Source organism: Humulus lupulus, chromosome 8, assembly GCF_963169125.1.
Source record: "Humulus lupulus chromosome 8, drHumLupu1.1, whole genome shotgun sequence".
NCBI classification, from domain to species: domain Eukaryota; kingdom Viridiplantae; phylum Streptophyta; class Magnoliopsida; order Rosales; family Cannabaceae; genus Humulus; species Humulus lupulus.
Genome location: NC_084800.1, coordinates 98888031 through 98914972, shown reverse-complemented (window position 1 = coordinate 98914972; position 26942 = coordinate 98888031). Strand labels below are relative to the sequence as shown.

The following is a 26942-nucleotide window of genomic DNA, read 5'->3' as shown; positions in this document are numbered from 1 at the left end:
TTCATTTTTTTAATTAATTTGACAAATGTTTTATAGAAACATGTTTTAGGATTTATCATTTATTCACTTTAACACGATTAAGTTATGGGAAATTAGGTTAAATACTAATGTGGTTGAATATTTTATAATCCAAACATCATTGTGTATATATATATATATATTTATATATAAATTTCTTGTCAAAATTAAGGGCATTGCGCTATACTCTATGGTCCACGACACCAAGGGGTGTTTAATTTAATTATTTTAAAATCTATATAACAGGTGGAGTGGACATTACTAGAAGTAATAACCTTCCAATCATATATTATATTTAACACTCATTAACAACAGCTCCAAGTCAAATCAAGGGAACAGAATATTCTTTTTAAGTCCACAAATAGCTTGAGAAAACCTCCAAGAAACTAACACATATATATAAATAGAATGTGGTTCAATGAAAATAACAAAACAAGAGCTACATATAGATCAATATTGGAGACACGTGTCATGTGACATATGTGATTACATTTTTTTTCAAATCCAAAATCCTATTTCAAACTTCTAAATAATAATTCTTCAGAAGGAAAATATAAAAAAGAACATCACACAATAGTTTATTGGGTTTAAAGCAAAACACACAACGTTGATTAGCAGAGAAGCTTAATCATATCATTTTTCTAATTGGCCCTTCTGCAATTCTTTCTGATTTCGCCCTTGGATCCAGTGAGGGGGCTGATGTCTCCCATCTTGCCCATGGCGGAGGCGAAGTCAGAAAAGAAGCTGCTCTGGCCGTAGCTGTAGGAGCGGACAGTGGAATCGGTTGATCCACCGTTGAATAGTTCTTGATCGGAGTGGAGGAGTCCCTTCTTCTGGATAAGGTTTTTGAAATAGCTGTTGTCAAAGGCTGTAGGGCTTTGGAGATCAAGTGGTGCCAAATTGTTGTCTCCTGAGCCACTGGACTTAGGGCACTTGGATCTCCTTGTTTGGGCGAAGGAACTGTCAATGTTGGTCTCGTTGTATATGCGGGACCTGAAAGATGTGCATCTTGCTTGTCCGATTGTGTGAGCTCCTGTATGTTTTGAAATCATATGGATGTTGATTTATGTCATTTGATACCAAGAAAAGACACTAAAATTCAAGAATTCCCAATTATAAACACATTTTATTTTAACGATAATTCATGGAAAATAGACGTGGACATGGTAGGTGTGAGTCCCATTAATTTAGTATGTGGGGTCGTACGTACGTTATCTTTAGCAAAATTTTCAAAATTTGCTTAGATTGCAAAAATGTCAGTTATCGTGTTCTACAAATTTGTCATATTGTAATTTCATGGAAATACTTGATTATTAGCTAGTGGGACCCAAAGTTGTGTGAAAAAAAAATAATTGGCATTAAGATGGAGTAATAATGACTATTTAGAAAAAATTCACTGCTTGGAATTATTAAAGAAAAAGAAAGGGATAAAGCGCTGACCGGATAGAGCAACCAAGTCGGTGTTGGAGAGGCCAAGAGCATTGAATCTTGAGCTGAGCCTGTTTAAGTTGGAGGTTTGCTGAGGAATGCCATTGTTTGCAGCAGCTTTGCTAGTAGTTCTGGCATCCCTTCTTCCTAGTTTTACATCCCAACTCGGACCCCCAAGCTGAAAAATAATATAAATTCATATAGGTGTCACAAGTCACAACATATATATATATATATATAAATAGAGTAATGATATCGGTATGTATTAAAATTATGTAATTAAATATTATATTAACGCGTATAATGAGTCAGTATAGTATTTTTAATCATATTTATTAAAATTAAAACTTATTATTTTAAAATGTATGTAATATTTCAGTGCACAAATGATTAGGGACGTAAATTTGAAGGTGTCCAAATAATAAAATATAAATCTTACAAACAATTTTTTTTTTTTAATTGTCTTACTTTAAAAAATAATAACAATAAGAAGAAAATGAACTCACAATGGTAACAGAGTCTCTTGCAGTAATAGCCAATATGTCTGCACATGAAACGACACCAGGGCACACACTCTCGACTGCAGACTTGATGTCGTCAACGACATCGAAACCTCTTGCTGAGTTCCGATTAGCATTGGCAGTTTTCTCTCCCACGAAGTTAGATGTATCGTCCAGGAGCACTGATCCATCACATCCCTATACCATCAAATAATTTTACACAGAAAACGACGTTAATTATAATATAAAACAATATTGTGAGACGACATAATATTACTATTTATATTTTGTCGGTCCATTTACTACGAGACATGTGCATACCCACAAAAAGTACTTTTTTTCCCTATAAAAAGGGGTTCTATCCCCTAATATATATATATATATATATACGAACTTTTCTCTTTGTGGTATTAAATACTAACAAAGGTTTCATTAAGGCTTTTGTATGGATGGAGTTTGTTTAATAATAATAATAATCTTATAAGCGCGTGTTAGCATCATAGGTGCGCTTTATTACTATTATATATATAAATAGTCAGGACATATGACTATTAATGTCATAGCAAACTTGAAAATTAATTAAGATATGTCTATTATACATGATAAATATATATAAAATAACCATCAATTAACCTAATTATTTTAAACGTACGACTCTAGGGGATGATCAGCTTGAGATTTTTGACAGCTTAGAACATCAAGTATTTGTGTTAATAAAGTACGTAAAATTAGAAGAAGTAAAGTAATATTACATTGACAAAGCAATCGTGGAAGAACAAGCGGAGAAGAGAGGCACCCATTCGGCTCTCTTTGGAAATAGCAGAGTGCACCTTGGATTTGACTGTGGGGAAGAGTTTTGGGCAAGTTTTTGAGTAAAAATTAGTTGAAAGTTGAGCACTGGCATTCCCCATGACGATCATGAGGAGAGCCAAACTCAGTATGGTCATGGATAAAGAAGAAGAAGAAGCCATAGAGATGGAATAGTAGTACTAGTTAAGATGGTGTAACTAGTATAGATAGCAAATATTGTGTGATGAGCTGATGAATAAATCCGAGGACTAAGTGAGGTTTATATAGACGACATTCTGATCAAGGTGACTAAGGTCGACAGGTCACCTAACACGTAGACAAATATGCATGGCTTTACTAGAATTCACACGATCAAAAAACATATATACATAATAATAATAATAATAATAATAATAATAATAATAATAATAATTAACTAAAACGATTAGTCCGAGCTACCTTTGATTGGTATGTATATTTTAATCTTTCTCTAGCAGAAACTTTTGATTGGTGTGTGTTTGCTTAACAGCTTATTAAGATAGTAGAAGGCGATTTTGTTTGGACAAGTATATAATATTGTGTATGCGTAGAATGTGGTGCAAAACCATTTGTCAATATTTAGTAGTAGTTGAGCTATTTGTCAAAATTAGGTCCCACTACAACCTTTTTTCATAAATTATATGATGATCTTTGAGATTGGACAAGAACGTACCATATATGGTCTAAAGAACAGTACAAATTGGAAAATGTTCAACTTTTGACTTTCTTTCTTTTAGCAGAATATATATTATTATGCAATACTTAAACGGACGCTTTGAGACTTTTACCGCAGGCAAAGCAAACATTGTATGTATGAAGTACTTAACAGGTTTCAAAGTACACAATTATATAATATATGAAGTAATAGACTATTCACCGCGCAGGGATTTATATATATGGTTATTACTTGCCTACATGGCTAGCAATGCACGCCAGAAGCTTCTGATATATACCTTTGTCTCAGAGAAAAATTCAAAACAGTATGACAAATCTCCACTTTCTCTAATTGTCGTAATTAGTAACTAAGTATTAATTTAATAATTAAGGACCCCTGTACCAGAATCATGGTCAGCAGTACTACTGATCTGGCTAAATTTAATATATCATATTTATATACATATATTAATTGGTAGGAATTAGCTAGTTATGGACATGTATAAGACATTAAGACGTAGACTAATTCCTAACTAATTAATATAATTGAAGAAATTTGCAGAATAATTCGGGATAATAGCTGTAAACTATTCAAGTAGTTCCAAATTTTTGACGGAAAACTATTCTAAGTGTACAATTCTGTTTCTTAAATACCCATATAAAATTTTTGATAGATAAACTACTTAAGTAGTGTATTTTTTTGTACTTAACTCTCAATCGCGTTAAGTCAACAGTTAAAACTAACCATATAAGACACGTGACAGCCTCTAATTTTTTTACAAAAAAGTCCCCAAAAACAATAAATAACATATTTTAAATTCATAAAAAAAAATTAAAATATGTATTTTTAAAACTAAAAAACATTAATTTAATGAAAAATTTAAATAAAAATCATAAAAACTTCATTTTTAATCAACATGTAATTAGATTGTATTCAAATTTTAATCAAAATCAAAATGAACTTTTTATGATTTTATTTAGATTTTTCATTAAATTAATGTATTATAGTTTTAAAAATACTTGTGTTCATTTTTTGGAATTTAAATATTTTATTTTATTTTTTCAGAATTTTTAATTATTTTTAAAATATTTAAAAATTTAACTTTTACAAATTAAAATATTTTTTCTAAATTTTTTAATATTTTTAATTATTTTAAAAATATTTTGGATGAATTGGAAGCCGTCACGTGTCTTAGAGGTTAGTTTTAACATTGACTTAACATCAGAGAGTTAAGTGTAAGAAAATTAACTACTTAAGTAATTTTGCAGTCAAAATTTTTAAATAGGTATTTAATTGACAGAATTGTAATTATTTAGTAATTTTGCTTTCAAAATCTCTTCTATATAATAAGTGTTTAGATAACGGAAATTTTTGGTTTTAATAGTTTTTTATTTTTTTGATGTTAACTTTAACGGAATATTCTTATATTTAACAAAATATTATTATATTTAACGGTAGTTTGTAAACCCTTAAACTTAAATAAAATAAAATTAAAAATTAAAATATGATATTTTTGAGATATTTTACAATAATAATTATTTAAAAATAATAAATAATTAAACAAATTAAAATAAGATATTTTTCAAATATTTTACAATGATAATTATTTTAAAATAATAAATAATTAAAGAAATAAAAATATGGTATTTTTGGAGATATTTTACAATAATAATTATTTAAAAATAATAAAATCATACATTTTATAGCTTAAATAAAATTTAATTAAACTTAAACCCACTTGTTAGAATAATATCATAATAAACATATAATATAATCTATTGTGAATTAGCAACAAATTGTTTTTTTTTAAACTAGCAAGAAACTTAAATTTAAAATCCACGTATAATATTTAATATTACATTAAACATATAATATATAATCTCTTGTTGTCACTCCTAAATTCAAAAACTAGAACAAACATAAACTTAAACAAAAATAAATAAATTATTTAATTAAAATAGAATATTTATTTTAAAATTTATATGACATTAATATAAATTTAATAAAAATAATTAATAAATTCTATAAATAAAAAGTAAGTAAACGTGCATGTGCATATTGCACATTGCTGGTATCTAGTTATTAAATAAGTATTTAATTAAGTAGTTTTGACGCGATGATCCTAATAATTTTACTATTAAATTTGTAAATGTCATTTCCTGTATTTATGTTCGTTCACTACAAAAAAGGAGACTTTTGCCAGCACAAATTTGCGCCAGAAAAACCCATGGAGTTTTTGTTGACGCAATTTTGCGCCGGCAAAGAATCGCGTCGTATCTCCGTCGCTAATTTCACTTTTTCCGACGCAAATCTAATGCGCCGACAATGGTCTTTTTTGGCGACGAAAAAATACGCCGGTAAAAATAAGGATGCGCCGGTAAAAACTTTTGTCACGATATTGTGGAAAACACTTTTAGCGGCGCAATAATGCGCCGGCAAAAGTTGACTTTTTTAGTGGCGCATTTTTGCGCCGGTAAAGGTGTATATGTGAAGTTAAGATTGAAACTTTTTGCCGACGTAATTTTGCGCCGGTAAAAGTATTTTTAAAATAATAATTTTGATTAAATTACTAATATTATTTTCAATATGTTAATATTAATTAATAATTTTCATTTTTTAATATATTAATAATTATTTAATTTTTTAGTAATATTATTTAATTAGAAATAAAATTAAAATTTTATAAATAAATAAATAAAAAATTACAACTATTAATATTTATTGTCTCCACCAAACATGAAAATATAAAAGTAATTTAGTAAAATAAATGTCTTATAAATTAAATTTTAAATAAATAGAAAAAAAGTTCTACAAATGAGTATTGCCCGCCTCATCATTCCCGCCCTCGTCAGCATCATCGTCCTTGTCCGAATCCTGGTCTGGTAAGTCAACAGTAAAACCAGGAGCCAATTCACCAACCTGCTTCAACAAAGCACTGAGCAAGAGATCTTGACGCCGTTGACGACTCTCAAGTTTAGTCGTATGCTTCTTTAGGTTATGATTTTCTAGCATAATGTCCTGATTTTGCTGCAAAATGGTGTCCACTTTAGGTGGCAATTTCCCGGACATTTGAGAAGTTGACGAAGATGCTGCCCTCTTTGCGCCAATTGCCTTCAACCTAGGCAACCCCCCAAACCCTTTCTTATAACGTGAGCGGGGTCCAAGGACATCCGTGACAATATCCATATCAGGCGGGAAATGACCGTCGACATTATCGCCGACACAAGAAGCAGCAGATGATGCAGGGGCCGTACTCTGCGATGCTCGACGTTCGGTCATCTCATTCTGCACAATAAAAAGCACGTATTTCGAATTCCAATATAACATTATTTGAAAATCTAACTTATAAATTTTTAATATAACAACATATAAAATATAACTTTATTATCTATCTGCCAACATCCTATCATTAATGACTGCAGACCAGTGATTAAAAAAGAATGTAATTAATTTTGTTCCCGTATCAGGGAGCAAGTGGGCTAAAGTAAATTTGGTCATGAAAATTATGAAGATATTATTGATATATACAGTAGGTGCAGTTAATTCTATTAATGGGGAATTTACGTCTCCAAACATATACATCAACTACATTTGCATGTTTTTCATTCAGATATGGATTTTCATGACCAAATTTACTTTAGCCCTCAAGCTCCCTGATATGGGGAAAACATTAGTTATATTCTTTTTTTTATCTTAGTCCACAATCATTAATCATAAAAATATTGGCACATAGATTATAAAGATTTCATTGTTAAAAATTTAATTAATAATTAATAAATAATTACTAATTGACAACAACCAACTAATAATTAATATTTATTAATTATTTACTAAACTTTTTTAAAGTTAAATGATCATAAATTAGTTAAGGTTATGCAACTTACATGTTTTGTCGCCGCTGCATCACTAATCCACTTATCCTTCTTCTTGTGGAGGTGCTCGAATGTGTCGATCATGCTTGGGAGCTGCCCAGTAGATGGGTCCATCTAAAAAAGTAAATTATTTAAACATTGTGACATTTATAATATTTTCGTAAATGTAAGGATATAAGTTATTATAATTTACGTGATCATAAACATGGGCAACGATGGATTTGGAACCGTGTCCTCCTGGTATGGTCATTTTAGCTCGAGCTTCTTTATTTTTCTTCGATATACGCTTCAAAAAGAAAACAGTACTCATTAATCTAAATTGTAATTTTATAATTAAAAATTAATGTAAAATCTACGGCATACCTGGTGAGAATCAGAAGCCCAAAAATCACACAGAATTGCCCAATCAGAAGAAGTAATCGACACAAAAGGTTTTGACTTCGCTCTCACATTGTCCACCTCTCCTCCAACATCTACCCAGTGTTTCTTCATCGTGTGGCGCCAATCAGTCAGATGTTTTTGCATTTGTCTTACCATGGCATCGTTGATTACTGGATTCTCTTCTGGATAAATGAATTTTTCCTAAAATCACAATTAAAATTGGAATTTGTTAAAATATTATGAAGATAGACAAAATATTTAATAATGAGTTATTAAAGGTTTAAAGAATGCTTACAGATAGTCTCTTTCGAATAACTTCGATATCAGCTGGTTTTACTTGTTCCCAAGCTAGTGTAGTTGGGGGTACGATGCTACGCAAATAACGAGCCATGGAATTGTTGAACCACTTGCCGTACTTTTGAATAGCTTTTCCTGTTTCTTTATCAAACTCTACTTTCAAATGACTAACTTTTTTTATGGCCAGCTCCTTCTCGATATTGGCACCGTAATAAGCTCCCCTGCCTCTCTTGGAGCCACCACCTGTGTCGTTACTTATTTCGGCCATTCTACATTAAAATATTCATTAATTAACTAATTCAAATTATGTATGTCTGTTGTTTTTTGTTATAAAATTAACATTTATTCATTATGGTATTTCCAAACCTACCCTATTCCGACCTAGTGGATCCCTTGGAGATAGTAAGGAGTCATGTACTTCTCCTCAGTTTTTTAAAATGTTTCTCAAACATTTTAAAAAAATGAGGAGCAGTACATGAATACATTGTCTATCCCCAAGGCATCCACTAGGTGCATCACTATTGTTTTTTGTTATTGAATTAACATTTTATTACTTATTGTCTTTCTCAACCTACCCTATTCCGACCTAGTAGATCCCTTGGAGATAGTAAGCAGACATGTGCGACTACCCACTTTTTCAAAATATTTCATAAAATATTTTGAAAAAATGAGTAGCAGTACATGAATACATTGACTATCCCCAAAGCATTCAATAGGTGTGTGTACCTATATCTGATACTATCATTAATTAATGATAATAAATAAAGTTTTCATTGAATTAAATAAAAAGTTACAAACACTTGTTTAAATTACATATCACTGTCCTCATCATCACTATCACTATCACTATCACTATCGACTAGAACATTATCGTCATCCTCATCGTCTTCATACTCGGCCAACGTGTCGTCTTCAAATTCAACTTCATCATCGACAACAAATTCATCTGAACCTTCGCCAACCAAATCATTGACATTGTGCACTTCAGTGGCATTGACATCAACCCGATCATACTGAAGATTATCAAAAATTGGAAGTTCTACCCACAACTGAAATGAAGAAGAATTAACTTCTTGCAATATTGGTATATCATTTGTGGTCTCAGTATCATCAACATCGGAATTTGAGAAATCCCATACATTCCTCGGAATGTATTCATTAACGAGCCTCCAATCATCCCCATTTTTCACATCTCGAAGATAATACACCAACTTCGCTTGAGATGCGAGAACAAAAGGATCATCTTTATAACATTCTTCGTTCACATATACACTCGTAAAATTGGATTCCACTTTAATTCTACTTGTATTGAACCATCTACACTTGAATAGGATAACACTGTAACCCATCAAGTAGGACAATTCAATTACTTCTTCCAGAACTCCATAGTAGTTCACTCCATCCTCACTTGGCACCATTACACCGCAATTTTGTGTTTTAAGCTTCATATCACGACCACGAGTCACAAATTTCACACCATTCACTATCATCCCTGAATATGAATACACGGTGCCGCTTGATTTGTTTGCGAGAGCATACAATTCATTATTCACTTCAGTAGGTGTTGACTCATGCAAACCGTTTACCTATCAACATTAACATTGAAAGTTAGTTTTGGATTGATTAAGTGGGGTTTCAGAAAAGAATTGACTAATATACATACTCTTTCTTTGAACCACTGAGGAAAATCAGTTTCTTGTTGAACTTCAAGATTCGAGCCCCCCGTCTTCTTAATTCATCCATATGCTCACTACAAATGAACAAAAAAATTATGATTTTGGCATTTACTCGGTATATAAACCAATATCATTATTGAAAAAATACTAGAAAACACACCTAAGGTACTCCTTAATTTCGGTACAATTGTTCAAGATATACCACTCAGCCTTTTGCTTTAACTGCGGATTGAGGAGCATACTTGATTTCTTACCAAATGGACGACCAACAGCCTTATAAATAGAATATTCCCGATTTGGTTGGGATTCAATGCTATCGTCATTCCTCTCAGGTCGATTGAATCGAGTCTCAACCCCCCTCAGGTACATTGAGCAAAAGGTTACAGCCTCGTTCACCACGTAAGCTTCTGCGATTGAACCTTTCAGACGTGCACGATTTCTTACATATTGTTTATAAACTCCCATCGAACGTTCAATGGGATACATCCACCTAAAGTGCACGGGACCGCCAAGAATTGCCTCTTTCGGAAGATGCAAAACCAAATGCACCATAATGTCGAAAAATGCTGGAGGAAATATCATTTCCAACTTGCATAAAATGGTGATAATGTCTGTCTCCATCTTCTCAAGGTCTTTCACATTCAAAGTCCGTGCACAAAGTTTTTTGAAAAAACCGCACAACTCAATAATTGGCTTCCGAACTTCCAGAACCAAAAACGACCTAATTGCGGCGGGCAACAACTGCTGAAACAACACGTGGCAATCGTGTGATTTCAACCCAGTTATCTTGCCATCATTGACATTGGCATTCTTCGAAAGGTTTGCAGCAAAACCGTCCGGGAATTCAACTGACTTCACAAATTCACAGAAAACTCGACGCCCCGGGACACTGAGGGTGTAACTGGCGTGTGGTTTCTTCCACTTGTTTCCCTCTTTGCGGAGGTGGAGTTTTTCCCTAATTTTCATGTCTGCTAGATCAAGTCTTGCCTTGTAAGTGTCTTTAGATTTTCCCTCTAAGTTCAACAAAGTTCCCAAGACACTGTCGCAAACATTATTCTCAATGTGCATTACGTCCAAATTATGCCTCAACAATAACTCCTTCCAATAATCAAGCTCGAAAAATATGCTCTTCTTCAACCAATTAAGTTCAATCGGACCCCTTTTGCGTTTCACACCACTAAATTCTTTGTGTGTCCCAGGATGTCTAATCAGCAAATTCTCTAATTGCTTCAACACATCATCACCGGAGTAATGTTTCGGTGGTGGCCTGAGTTCCTTGTTACCGTCGAATAGTGCTCGTTTGCTCCTCCATTCATGATCCATATCAAGAAATCTCCTATGGCCAATGTATGCAATTTTACTTCTAATCCCTACAGAGGGAGTTTCTTCATTGCATGTGGGACACGCCTTGTACCCTTTTGTGCTCCACCCAGACATCATAACATAAGCTGGGTAGTCGTTAATGGTCCACAAGATTGCTGCACGCATATTGAACAAGGTACTATTGTATGCATCTCTTGTCTCGACACCATTCATCCATAACTCCTTCAACTCGTCAACCAAAGGTCTCATATAGACATCGATATCTTTTCCAGGTGAAGAAGGACCTGGAATAAGAATAGACAACATTAATGACTGTGGTTTCATATACTTCCACGACGGCAAGTTGTATGGGACAAGTATCACAGGCCACATGATGTAAGAGTTGCTCATGTTCCCAAAAGGATTGAAACCATCGGTAGCCAACCCAAGCCTAACATTTCGAGGTTCGGCTGCGAAAGATGGGTACAACTCATCAAGGTGCTTCCACGCCTTACTGTTAGCGGGGTGCCTCATCACACCATCTTCCCTTGGCCTTTTAGAATAGTGCCATCTCATATCCTCTGCAGTATATCTGGAACTGTGCAGCCTTTTCAATCTTGGCGTCAACGGAAAGTACCACATGACCTTATGGGCCACTTTCTTCCCGTTCCCACGATTATCTTGCCAGCGACACTCACCACAAACCGGACAAAATTCCAAATTCGCATTCTCCTTCCAAAACAGTGCACAGTCATGCTTGCAAGCATCGATGGACTCATATCCCAATCCAATACTCCGCAACTTTGCCTTCGCCTCATAGTTAGACTTAGGTAAAATTGTTCCATCAGGCATAGCATCGACTAACAATTCCAGCAAACCATCAAAGCAATGATTGCTGCACTTGTTAATTACTTTGAGATGCATTAGCTTCACCAAGAAGTTCAACGCGGAATACTTTCGGCAACCCGGGTACAGTTCACTTGACATCTCCTTAAATAAATTGTCATACTTGTCGCAATGTTGAGGATCATCTTGGGGAGGATCATTATAGTTTCCAGCGGGAGCGTCATCTTCAGCGTAAACATCCTCCAGGATATCCGCTATCTCATCTCTATCATGATCTCGTACCACAGCTGGTGACGACGGCAGCGCCTCTCCATGGTAATGCCACACTTTGTAGGACTGTACGATGCCATTGTTGAATAAATGCATCGAAATTGCTTTTATAGGCTGGAACTTAACATTCCCACATTTCTTGCACGGACAGCGAACCAAACCCTAATCGTTCAACTGATTTTTGGCGATATCGAAGAACTCCTTAACACCATTTCTATACTCCAGAGACCAACGATTCCTCGCACTCATCCAGCTCCTGTCGCTCGCCATCTTTAAGCGAAATAATTAAGAAAATATTAATAATTGTCTTAAAATGAGGGAAATGATAGTCAAAGTATTTCATGACTGTTTGTCTCCCTAATTATCACTAACTGATAATAATATCCTATCTCTGGCAAAAATAATTATTTATAGAGATATTTCCGGCTAAATTACTCAAACTTACAACTTACTAACACTTAAATGACACGTGGCACCACATGATTGGTACATATTATTATTATTATTTTAAATAATTTTTCATAAAAAAAATAATTTTATATTTTTTATTTTAAAAAAAAATCCAATTTATTGTTTTCCAATTTAAAGGTAACAAAAAATAATTTTTTTTTTCATTTTTTACAAAAAAAAAAAATCAAATTTGCTGTTTTAATCAATTATTTAGGATTAAGTAAAAAAAATATTTAATCTTAAATTATTGATTAGATTTTAAACAAAATTACTTAATCTTTAATTGCAAACAAGTAGACAAAATGATAAATAGGAAGATTTAAATAATAATAATAATAAATTAAAAAATTTGAGGATATTAACAATATAAAATTAAATTTTTAAAAAAATGTATTTTTCATACTTAATCTTAAGTTGAAAAAAATTTTGAATTTTTTTTTTAAAATGTAAATTTTATTTTTTTGTTAAATTAAAAAATATTTTAAGAATAATAACAATGTAGATCAATCATGTACTGTCACGTGTCCGTTGACTAGTCTACTTTAACATTTACTTATTTATTACTTTTAATTTAAAATTAATTTAATTATACATTAATCTCCATTTTGTAATTTTTTATTAAATTCTTCAATTTGTATTGGATTATTTACTTAATCAATAATAATTTTATTATATTTATATTTTATTAAATCATTTATATTTTTAACTTTTTCAATTACAAAACATCTAATATTAATGTTAAAATTAATTATTAATTATTATGATTGGTAATTTTATTTTATTTAAATTATAGTTAAAAATTATTTTTTTGATGAATTTTTAATTATACTTAAATTTTTATTTAATTAATTATTAAACTTTTATTAATTTTACTAACTCCAACAAAATTTGGGCAGCATAACGACTATATTTCAAACTATCCCAACAATTAAAAAACTTACAAATTAAACACATATATAACCAGAATATTCCCAGAGCAATATACAGAACATTCTCATAGCATGCACAACATAAACCAAGATTAATAATATATATCAAATCTTTTTATATCATTTTATATCAGTAACATCAAACACAATTTATTTAATAAATATTTATAAACAAGTAATATTTAATATAAAAAATATAATATATATTTTTTTAATATACATATTAAGCATTAAAATTAAAAAATATACATACTCAAATCAATTTTTTTTTAATAAATACTAAAATCATATTTTCTTTTTCATTATTAATCTCATTTTTATAAAACTACACATATTTATTTATTTTTTTTAACAGAAAAATATAACTATAATACCAAATATCACACACATACATTTATATTAATCAATTTTCTAAAAAAATTTAACATTAAATAAACATATATACACACACATTTACACATATACATAAACATATATCCATACATATACTGAAATGCATATATATATATATATTCGAATATATAAATATATACATATACTCGGATATATAAATATATACATATATATATAAATATATACATATATATATAAATATATACATATATATATAAATATATACATATATATATAAACTGATAAATATAAATTAATATATATATAATCAGATATATAAATATATATAACGAAATAAATATATATATATAAATCGAAATACATATAAACATATATAAATATATATATATAAACTAACCTTTTTAGACTTGTTTTACCGAGAGTAGCTACACACTTGTTTATATAGGGAGAGAATAACAAAAAAAAATACAATTACAAAACAAAATATATTGAAAAAAATCAAAAAATGTTAAAAAATCCCGAATACTAACTTGAGAGAGAAGCTTCATTAACCTTGAGAGAGAAGCCACGGTGGGATTATGGCTCACAGTGGTCGGAGAGTATATCACAGAGGAGAGAGAGAGAGAAGCTTTGTGTTTCAGAGAGAGAACTGAAATGGGGAAGAAGGAGGCTCGGGCGGCTGGGTATATCGTTATAACTTTTGCTGGCGCGTTTCGTTGCGCCGACAAAAGTCTAAAAATGCGCTGGTAAAAGTATTTTACTAAACCCTACACTCAAACGACGTCGTTTTAATTATTTCGACTTTTGCCGGCGCAACTAAACGCGCCGGCAAAAGTATACCCACCTACCTTTTTTGAAACGTGTGAAAATTTAAAAAACACGTTTGACTTTTGCCAGCGCGTTAGGTGAAATGCGCCGGCAAAAGTTTGTATGTTTATTTTAAAATCTGGTGACTTTTGCCGGCGCAATTCGGGGTTGCGCCGGCAAAACCTATGACATTTTTTAACACGATACTTTTACCGGCGCAACCCCGAATTGCGCCGGCAAAAGTCACCTTTACCGGCGTAAAATTACGCCGGTAAAGGGGTTGATTTTTGCCGGCGCAATTCACGAATTGCGCCAGTGAAAGTAATTTTTGCCGGCGCTATTCCGAATTGCGCTGGCAAAGAACTTATTTCTTGTAGTGGTTGAACTCTCATCATGATGGTTTTTATTATTTATGGCATTATGACTCAAACACCATTGACGTACGTTAGACAATTCTTTTTTAAATTAAGATTTTCTTTCCTATTACATAATTCTCAATGTGAAATATGTATAATAAGGGATAAGTTGAATATTCAATATATACACATCTTTTTATATTAATTTTACACACTACAAAAAAATTTAAAAATTAGTGGCGGATGCATTAGAGGCGGACCCGAATCCGCCTTTAATAAGAGGGTTATTAGCGACGGACCCAATAGTCCGCTGCTAATAAAGTTTTATTTTTATATTTTTTATTTAAAAGATTCATTAGCAGCGGACCACTTACTAATAGCGGCAGAGGATCTGCCATTAATAAAGAAGAGGAAAAGTGCGGAAATTTCCCGGATTTCCATTTGAACGAGTTGAAAAATAATTTACTGTGTTGAAAACTAGTTTAAAAACAGGTTGTTGCATGTGTGACTAATTTTTTTTATGCGCGTGGAAAATAACATGTTTAAACCTAGTTTTCGACACTGTAAATTATTCGGAATTTTTTGAAAATTTGCAGAATACTCTAAATAATTACAGCATATATACAGTCATAAAAAAATCGCACCAAAAACTGTTCACAGGTTAAAAATACAAAAGAGTATCACCGGTAGGGTTCTTTTTGAAGCCCCTTGTTACACCCAGATTTCGAGCCATGAGAATTGTGACCTTGAAAGCTGGATTCGTAATGAATGGACTCGTAATATCTGGAACACGTCCGAAGTCTAGGCATCGAGCCTGCGAAGCAGAGACGACTTCGAAGATGGTAGCCTCGAGATCCTCACAAGCTCGAAAGACAGACCCCGAAGTACGTTTGTTCTCGGGATGGCCTCAGATTAGGGCTCCGAGCCTGACACCCGTATGAGCTCGAAGTCATGTGGTCTCGAGAAGATGCTATAGCTCAAAAGTCAATAAGAGACCTGGGTGAATAGGGCCTTGGCGATATAAGATAACAATTTTGAATATCTTTGTGAATCATCAATGAGAGACGCGGTCTACATTGATGGCTATAAATCCCCTATAATCAAGGGATATTAATTGTTCAGTTATACGCCTCCTGATCTTCAGGGGACGTTTCCTTGTATATAGGATTACAGGCTTTGAATGTCATTAAATTTATTTGCATATAAAGAATAACTTCCCGAAATATGTGGGATAGTATTCTGAAACCTCCTCTATAAATAGAGAGGTCATGTATCATTGTAAAAGACCGAACTTTTGTGATCTTAAGAGAAAACTCTGGGGAATTCATCCTTGAAGAATTTTCAGAGATAATCTTAAGTTTAATAACAAGGACTCGTGGACTAGCAGAGTTAACTGCTGAACCATGTAAAAAATCTCATTCGTCTTATCATATTTTTATTGACCATAACTGATTATTGTTTTCGTGCTCTTATTTTACTGTTGACGAAAAACGGCGTCAACACCCCTATCATAGAATCCTCTAATAATTTTAATTAAGTGAACTTTGTTCTTCAATTAAATTTATATAATAAATATAGTTGCATCTGCCACGCATCAAATTTTATTTTTCTATATTAATTAGTATTTTTCTAATGACGATTTATTTCCTAAGACAATATTTGATTAGTTATTTAAAAAAATAAAATCATATGATCATCATCTTTCAATGTAAAATGCATATTTACTCAATGTAGTAGTAATGATTAAGTATGTAATAGCATAGAAAATTATAAAAATTTAAACTTTATTTGGATGGCACATCCTAAATATATATATAAATAGATTATGATAAACGCTATATTAAAATAAGATAGAAAGACGAATATTTTTTTTAAAGGACTGATCAGGGATATCTAGCTCTAATTCCATAGGATTGGATAAATATTCTATAGAGTTTGGATTCACATTGGCTTTTCACCATACAATTAATACTATTATGCCAGAAGTCCAACTATTAAGACAAGGTCAAGAGCGACAAGTCAGAGCAATTAGGTATATTCCCACTTTGTGATTATGATATAGTTTACTTTAGCCATAAAAAACATGTTAACGACTTTTCTCCACGTAAAACACAGAAATAATAAAATTAAGATGATAAAAGTAAGAAAGGAATAATTACTTTAATGCCTAATTTGAAGTTGTTGAGAGATATTCTTTCACCAAATTAAATATATATTAATATATAATCGTCATAAAACTTTAGGACAAAGCAAATAAATATAATATATATTATTGTTGTCAGTGTTAATGCGGTTTATTTATTTATTTTTAAACTTTCAAAGTCTCCTCTTATTATCATTGGTATATTTAACTTTTTTTTTCTTGGATTAATTAATGTGTGTACATATCTCTTCTATATAATAAATATATAGATAACGAAATTTTTTGATTTTAATAATTTTTTGATTTTTTAATGTTAACTTTAACAAAATATTCTTATAGTAGTTTGTAAACATCATTTAAACTTAAATAAAATAAAATAAATAATTAAAAAAATAAATAAAATATGATATTTTTAAGATATTTTACCATGATAATTATTTAAAATAATAAATAAATTAAAATATGATATTAACATCACTTAAACTTAAATAAAATAGATAATTAAAAAAATTAATATAAGATATTTTTTAGATATTTTACAATAATCATTATTTAAAAATAATAAATATTAAATAAATAAAAATATAATATTTTTGAGATATTTTACAATGATAATTATTTAAAAATAAATAATAATTAAACAAATTATATTATGATATTTTTTTAGATATTTTACAATATAATTATTTAAAAATAATGTCAATTAGCAACAAATTATTTTTTTAAAAAGTATAAAGAAACTTAAATTTAAAATTCACATATAATATTTAACATTACATTAAACATATAATATATAATCTCTTGTTTTCACTCCTAAATTTAAAAACCATAATAAATATAAATTTTTAAAAAAATATTTAGTAAAAGTAAAATATTTATTTAAAATTTATATAATATTATTATAAATTTAATAAAATTAATTAATAAATTCTATAAATAAAACTATAAAATTATGCATCTTTTTAAGAATAAGGGAGTGAAAGCCAAAATAAGTTAGCTTAGTTTTGGTAATATTTTGCTTGGGAAATTGGGATACAAAGTAATGCATACATGTAACAAATTTACATCAAAATTAGTTTTTTTTTTTTTTTTTTTGAAAGGGACATTAAAATTAGTGAAGTTAAGAAAGGTATTGTTCAACTGTTAATTCTTCTATAAATCAATTCGAAATAAATTGCATAATTTGTAGTTTTTATTGGTGAAGTGCTCGTTTTTCTTTTATTATTTATTTAAAAAAAAACTAGCACGCTACTTAGCTAGCTAGCTATAAATTAGTCAGAATTATTGGGCGTCTATCCATACCATTAAATATATATAACTATAACTATGGCAGGTAAGCTACCCGCGGAGACATTTCATTCCATTATAGAGCTCTTTTCATTGTATATTAACTTGCTTTATTTCCATTTCGAAAGCAGCCCTAGGTGAACTATTTGAAGTAAATAATTAATAATCATAATTTCATTGCCTGGCCTTTTTATTTGACTATAGATAACTAATTGACGAGGGCTTTTCTGTCACATCTCAATGACTTTGGAACCACCAAAAATAAGCAGTGAGTGAATTATCCCAATAAAGCTTGGGAAAATTCTCTAGCAGTCCCAAATACAGCGTAGGGAAATTCTCTAGTGTTCCCTTTACTGTGTACCTTTTGTATTTTTGTGGATACATTACTCTGTATATTGTAATTTTAGTAGGATGCTACTAATTTATTTTATAAATTTTGAATAATTTAAAGTGCTAAAAATAAAATTCTAACATATTTATTGTATTTGTGTCAATTTATTTATATACATGCGTGTAACAGAATATTTAAAACATAATTTCGACATTATAAGTTGTTCAAAATTTCTCAAAATCTAAAGAAATGCTTGTCATCCAGGTTCCAAAAATATAAAAGGAGTGCACCAATAATCTACTTTTAAGGGACTACGTGAGAATTACCCAAAATTATGTATAACAAATAAATATTATTAGTATGACTTATTAAAAGAATTTAGCCACAATTTACCACAATATAATGATAGAAATATACAAAATTATCTTATAACGATAATGTATTTTCTCTCAACTTATAGTTAATTGTAAATGATGTCAAATTCAATATATTTATAGACATTAAAAAAAGAAATTATATGCATGTGTAATTTAAAAAAAAAATAGTACATGTATCTATATATAATATTGACAGTATATAAAATCATATTAGAAAGAAATAAAATATTTTCCCACAAGGTAAAATGTATAAATCTATTAAGTCTTCATCGATCAACTAATTCAAGTGATACAATTTTTTTTTTAAAAAAAATTGTCTTCAACAATTTTTATAAATATTTTATTCATCTTAAATCTTTCATGGTAATATAATCTATGTTAAAAAAATTTATAATGTATTCAGAAAATTATAACTACGTAAAACTAGCTTCTTAGAACATGAAACTAAAAAAATTATCTTATTACAATATGAAGTTAGCTTATTTTTATTTATAAAATTATAAGTTGAGACTATAATTTTTTTATTGATGTATATACATCAATAAAAAAAATTATAGAAGTTATTCTAATATAAAGTATCACCTTAAGAAGATTTTATATTGTATTAATTTTGTTCTTGCACCTTAGTTGTATGTAAATTAAACCATGTTTATAGTGTCAACATAATTTCCAATTAAAAGTTAGATTATTTTATTTACAAATTCTGAACGTAAAACTATAGGCTATGACTAAAATCAATCGTAATTAAAATATAAAATTGTTGTGATTAACTAAGGGTCTAATTGATTCATGATTGAAAAACTGTAATATCAAGAAGTGTGTTTCTAAAATAAAAATCTAGATTTATAGTATTAGCATATTTTTTTGAAAATATGATTGGTTCAGAATCCGTAAACTGTTTTTTAATTTTAAAAAGTTATATATGTGATTAGTAGAAAATCTGAAAATATAAAAAAATAATAGATTTGTAGGATTTTAGGATATAATGATTTGGATTGGGAGAAAACATGAAAATAATATTTTCTATTTTGTAGCTTAAAATTATAATATGTATTTGGATTGAGAATTTGAAAACAAGCAACCAATCAAGTATTCATATGTGTCCTACCATTTTTAAGTTTTAGAAATCATAAAATTTAATTTGGATTCACTACCAATCAGACCCTAACATTTTAATTATTTTTTATCAATATATTTCCTTAGTTTTAAAGTTGTAAAACATTGTCTATAATTTTAATAAAAATTAATTCACTGTTGTTTAAAATATATATATATATATATATAATAGAATGAATTATAGTTCTATAGTATATATAAATATTTATATCAATAACTACATATGTGACATCTAAGCACAATATTGACATATATATATTTACTTAGTTACATGACATATATATAAATTAATTTAATATTTAAAAATTAATAATATAAATAAAATAAGAATAGAAAAAGTCATAGTGTAGACAATAATATACATGCATCAACTATTTTTAGTTTCTAATGCATCTCACAATGTCCTTTGGTGAATTTGATGAAGAAAAAAGTTCTAATCACTTAATAAAAAATAAACTAACACGCAAATTTATAAGATAAAAAAATGATATGTACGCCTTCATTATTTTTAAATAAATATTATTTAATTATTATAAAATTTCTTAAAATATCATATTTTAATTAATTAATATATTTTTGTTTAAGTTTATTTTTATTCTAGTTTTTTAATTTGAAAGTGGCAACAAGAGATTATATATTATATGTTTAATATAATATTAATATCGTACGTGAATTTTAAATTTAAGTTTGTCACTAGTAAATTATATATTTTCTCGCTAGTAGTTGATAGTAGATTATATTTTTTTTTTGATGAATCAGCAGATAGTATCATTACTCCAAAAACAATTTGTACAAACTAAAAGCATCCTCCAAAAGTAAGACCTGGAAAACTATACAAAAACTTTCTTTACAAAGTATTAAACCACTCTATATCTCTTTTAGTTACATGCCTAGGCCACATACACGTAACTCTTTTTTTAATTGCATCCTTAGTCTTGAAAACTACCACATTAGTACTGTCCAAAGAAGACAGCCAGAGATTGCAATTTCTGGTGATAGTAGATTATATTATATATTTAATATGATATTATTCTAATATGTGAAGTTTAAGTTTAATTAAATTTTATTAAAATTATAAAATTTAAGGTTTTATTGTTTTTAAATAATTATCATGATAAAATATCTAAAAATAATATCTTATTTTAATTTGTTTAATTATTTAATTATTTAATTTTTTCTAAATTTAAGTCATACTTACAATTTACTATTAAATATATGAATATTCTGTTAAATATAATAATATTCTGTTAAAGTTAACGGAAAAAAATAAAAAACTATTAAAACCATGAATTTCCGTTATCTACACACTTATTATATAGAAGATATATATATATTAATATATATATATTGGACGATTCTCCTATAGGGGCTTCACTTTAAGCTTTACTGGTAGGGCTCTCACTGTTTCTCGACCCCTGAATAGTTTTCGGCGCAGTTTTTTTTATGACCATGTATATTGTAACTATTTAGAGCATCCTGCAAATTTTCAGAAAATTCCGAATAGTTTACAATACCGAAAACTAGGTTTAAACATGTTGCTTTCCACGCGCATAAAAAAAATTAGTCACGTGTGCAACAACACGTTTGAACCTAGTTTTCGGTACTGTAAACTATTCAGAATTTTCTGAAAATTTGCATGATGCCCTAAATAGCTACAATATACACAGTCATAAAAAAAAATCGTGCCGAAAATTGCTCACATGTCGAGAACATTGAGAGCCCTACCAGTAGGGCTTACAGTGAAGCCCCTACAGGAGAGTTTCCCTAAAACTCTTACGATGCTATTTTTAAAATCATAATAAATTTTTATTGTAACTACAAATATCATATAGTAGTTATAAAATAAATTTGTGTTTTGACTGAAAATTATAGCTAAATGATCACTTTTTTGTAGTGTGTTACTTTGCTTATACTCTAATTCTAATCTTCTCAAAGTAACCAAAATGAGTGGCATTTTAAAACTCAGGTACAGTGAGTTTTTATAGGCTTATGCAGAGCCTATACACACAAGCACATGTCTTAGATAAAGTACTACGCACTTCTTTCTAATATTATAGGCTCAAGGTAGAGCCAGTATAGAAAAATGTTATGCATGTTGAGCATTTTGAACGTGATCATATAGTAGTCTAACATAATATATATTATTAGAGTGTTATCTAATGCAAGTATATTGGTCTTGAAAGCAAAGGCATGTTTTGATCAAGAATTAGTTAATGGCATCCTTCGTCGCCTAATTTATATATATATATATATATATATACACACACTAGATATACACAACATGCATGCATTGTACATTTATTTAGTTTTATTTATAGAATTTATTAATTATTTTTATTAAATTTATATTAATATCATATAAATTTATAATGAAAATCATATTTTAATTAAATAATTTATTTATTTATATTTAAGTTTATGTTTGTTCTAGTTTTTAATTTTGGGAGTGACCACAAAAAATTATATATTATTATGTTTAATGTAATATTAAATATTATACGTAGAATTTAAATTTAAGTTTCTTACTAGTTTTTTTTTAAAAGCAATTTGTTGCTAATTGACATTAGATTATATTATATGTTTAATATGATATTATTCTAATAAGTTAGTTTAATTTTAATTTAATTTTATTTAATTTATAAAATGTATAATTTTATTATTTTTAAATAATTATCATCGTAAAATATCTAAAAAATATCTTATTTTAATTTGTTTAATTATTTATTATTTTTAAATAATTATCATTGTAAAATATCTAAAAAATATTCTATTTTAATTATTTATTTTTTGTAAATAATTATCATGGTAAAATATCTAAAAAATATCCTATTTTAATTTTTTAATTATTTATTTTATTTTAGTTAAGTTTAAGTGTTTACAAACTATACCGTTAAATATAAGAATATTCTGTTAACGTTAACATTAAAAAAATAAAAAATCGTTAAAACAAAAAATTTTCATTATCTGCACACTTATTATATAAAAGAGATATATGCTAGTTTTTATGTTTTATGACTTTGTTGTATTATTAAATTAGAGAATTAAGTACATATATAGTTGGAGCTAGATCCTCTGTAATATTTCCCGGTCCAGTTCCTGCCTATCCAATTAAAACTGATTATGTCAATTAATGAGTTAACAACATCTCTAATACACTTAACTTCATCTCCTAAGAGCATCAGCAATGGGCAGTGCCAAAAGTGTTGCTTATATTAATGTGGGTCCCAAAGTCAACAAAATACCATATATTTAACCCTATTTTTTTTTTGGCAACGTTGCTTTGTTTTTCCTTTCTTATTTTTAGTTAAGGTTATATTAATTAAATAAAATGTTATATTTTGCATTTTCCCCAAGTTTGGCATCGTAGCCAGCATAGGAGATGCTCTAACAAACCGTTATTAAAATTTGGGTTTGGACTTTAGCGCAATTATTAAAACTGGTTGCGTGTTTTGGCCCCGATGCAATGGGATGGCTTCTCGGTCTGATGGCAGTGTGGGTGTCTATGGGGCCTGCGTGGGTGTGCTATGTCCCAGTTTATGATGCTCTCATTTTCACATTCAAGGTGACTATACACTAAAAAATAAACTAATCATATTCATATCACATATTATTCAAACATTTACATATATATTACAAAAAACTCTAATAATATTAAATATACGAAAACTAAAATTAAAACTAACCTCCAAGAATTGTCCAAGTCCACAATAATCAAGCCTCCAAGCCAAAACCAATCTTGTTATATCCAGATTTCGAGATAAGGAGTCATGATCCCGAAAGCTGGGCTCGTCAGGTGTGAGCTCGAAGTATGCATGATCGTCATTTGATCCTTCAGTCAAACCACTCTGCTGTAATTGCCGACCTCGAAAGCTCGAAGATGTGTAGCCTCAAATATGTTCTGAGCTCGCACGATATGACACGTAAATATATTTTTCACCAATTTCCTTCAGGCGAGATAGCTCAAACTCGGGAAGTACAGGCTCGAATGTAGCAGCTTCGTCGGCTTCTACATGTCCCGAGCATAGCACGAAGTTGGGTGGAAAGCTCCTGAATGACTCATGGTCTTGACAGAGTCAATGCTAATGGTCGATCTCGAAGATTGGATAATTCATTTGAAATAACCCATTACGTGTGAATGTGTTTATTGTTATTTAAACCCCAAATTTAAGGGATATCATTTAATCTATTATCCGTTCCTGATCTTCATGGGACGTTTCTGTGTATATAGGAGATAATGCATTTAATGTCATTATTTCAATTGATATAGAAAATATCTTCCCGAAATATGTGAGAATGAACTCTGTAACCTTATCTATAAATAGAGAAAGAATCACTACTTGTAAGGGATCGAATTCTGATTTCTGATTTCTTGGGAGAAAGCTCTGGGTCATTCGTTTATGAAGAATTTCCAGAAAACTCTAAGTCTTAATAACATAGACTCGTGGACTAGGCAGAATTAACTGCTGAACCACGTAAAAACCTTCTTATCTTCCTCTTTAAATTCATTTGCTTAATTGCTCTATTATTTAAGTTGACGAAAAACGGCGTCAACAGATTGGTGCTTTCATTGAGAGTAGTAAGCAGTACATGTGTGAGTTTAGTCAAAAAGCCTCCCTGAATCAACAATGGCAGCGAATGATCCCAACATTCCAGAGGAGGAAATTTTTGATGAAGCTGACTACCCCCGATGCCTTGGAAAGCAGCCTATGGTGAATTCAAACCCTGATGAGAGGAGTGGGTCATCCGACTCTCGGGGACCACCGGCCCCCAGGGACGACGAGAACATGTATTATAATCCTGAACGATATGTCCCAATAGTGGAGCTCAAAAATCGTCAATTGTGAAAGCAGTTGGCAAAGGCCAAGAAACGTAATGAGGAGTTGGCCAGACTGGCTGCTGAGGCATAGGCAGCTCAGGCCTCGCCTCCGCCAGAGGCCCAAGCTCCGCCTCCACAGGACGTTCATGTTCCACCACGCAGGCCTCGTGGGCGATCGCGCAAAAATGCTGCCACTCGGAGAACGGAGCAACCTCCGCCACCAACAGAACAACCTGCTCCATCAAGTCCCTGGAGAAGTACCCGGGCTGGAGCTCCTGCCAACTCAACTGTGGAAGTAACGGCCGAGATAGGGAATAACCAAGCCCCCACGGAGGCGCGGACCCAAAATCATGGTAATGCGCAGAGCGTTCCTGAACCAGTTCGAGCAAACTCGGGGCCTTCTAGCTCTCGTAATGGATGATAGCCACCATCACCCATAAGGCACCCACCATCGCCAATAAGGTATCCCTCACGAACTTGGACAAACACACAACCGACTCGGGGTGATAGGGAAAGGCGAGCTGGGCAAAGACATGGGAATGGGGAGACAGCTAGGGAGCATAGAGGTACTCAACCCACGAGAAGCCAAATGTCTCGGTCTCATACTATTTAGATGAGGCAACCAGCAAGGAACCCCTCTCGAAACAACCGCGCAACGAGCCATGTCAGTGAAGGCTCGGAAGACAGTAGATCAGTCAGTATGTATGACCAGGGACACAGAAATACTGTGAATCGAAGGGATCACCCTGATTTACGAGAACACCTGAACCATAATCAGGGTAATGATAACCCCTTGAATCCAGATCTGAGGGATCATCTCAATGGACGCAAGAACCCTATGCAGAGGCGCGAAACTGGGATTGTGATCAACGATAACCAGTTTCAAGTCAGACCTCCCGTGGATCCAGTCCAAGAAAGGATTGAACAACTGGAAAGAGCATTCAGGCTCTTACAAAATGAACGAGGTGGGGATCAGGATGAATAGTTCGACGAAGAACTCGAGCCCTTCACCCCCCATATTTCCAGCACCCCGTTTCCTCAGGGATTCCGAATTCCTCATGTCCCACCATTTGATGGGAATTTTGATGCTTATAGTCATTTGAGTACGTTCAATACAATCATGCGAGCGAGTAATGTGGGCTACGAGCTCAGATGCATGTTGTTTCCAACATCGCTCACAGGGCCAGCAAAAAACTAGTTTGAGAAGTATAAGAGACATTCGATCGCTTCTTGGGATCAATTCTCTAGAGATTTCAAAAAGCAATTCAAGGCCATGGTCAGAATTAGGCTCGTGGCATTTGCCTTGACCAATGTCCTACAACAGCCAAATGAAACATTGAAAAATTACCTAACAAGGTTGGAAGTCGCCCAAGCTCGTGACGTAGACGATAGTGGCCATTTAATGGTTGTCCGAGCCGGAGTAATGCCTGGAAGTCCTCTCTGGGAGGACATGCAGAGGAAGCCCGTAAGGTCCTTAACCGAGTTCAATCGATGAGCTCAGAGGTTTGTTAATGTAGAAGAGGCGAGGTCAGCATTGAATATGACCTCTTAGCCCATAACTACAACAACAAACGCAAACTCTGCTTCGACCTTGGCGGATCCTACGACCTCAAAACCCCCTGGGGACAACCCTTCTAAAAGGAAGAAGAATGAAGGGAATAACCCAGAGGCGGAAAGGGGAAAGAAAAAGAAAGGGGAAAGATATTTCTCCGTATACAAAGTGTATACCGAGCTCAATGAGTCTTGGGAGAATATCTACCTGGCTAATGAAAACTAGGTCCCTTTCAGATGTCCGGACCCCATGAGAAACTAAAAAGTGAAAAGAGACTCCAACAAATACTGCAGATTCCATAGAGATATCAGACATACAACCGATGAATGCAGGCAATTAAGATGAGATCGA

At 31.1% G+C, this 26942-nt stretch overlaps 1 protein-coding gene across 1 annotated transcript; it reads right to left on the bottom strand.

The window, feature by feature from the left end:
- Positions 1 to 399: 399 nt before the first annotated feature.
- LOC133798214 (peroxidase 4-like) lies at positions 400 to 2992 on the bottom strand. The gene is made up of 4 exons (XM_062236433.1): positions 2699 to 2992; positions 1953 to 2144; positions 1459 to 1624; positions 400 to 1051 (listed from the first exon to the last, which is right to left on the bottom strand). Exons 1-4 carry the CDS (start codon positions 2915 to 2917, stop codon positions 660 to 662), a joined length of 969 nt encoding a protein of 322 aa, XP_062092417.1. The 5' UTR covers positions 2918 to 2992; the 3' UTR covers positions 400 to 659.
- Positions 2993 to 26942: the final 23950 nt, after the last annotated feature.

Bases quoted from the DNA above. Each gene is read 5' to 3' on its own strand.
- LOC133798214 (XM_062236433.1), bottom strand. From the start codon at position 2,917: ATGGCTTCTTCTTCTTCTTTATCCATGACCATACTGAGTTTGGCTCTC. The intron at 2,145-2,698 runs GTAATATTACTT...TTGATGGTATAG, and splicing joins TCCACGATTGCTTTGTCAAT to GGATGTGATGGATCAGTGCT. The intron at 1,625-1,952 runs GTGAGTTCATTT...ATTATTTTTCAG, and splicing joins CAAGAGACTCTGTTACCATT to CTTGGGGGTCCGAGTTGGGA.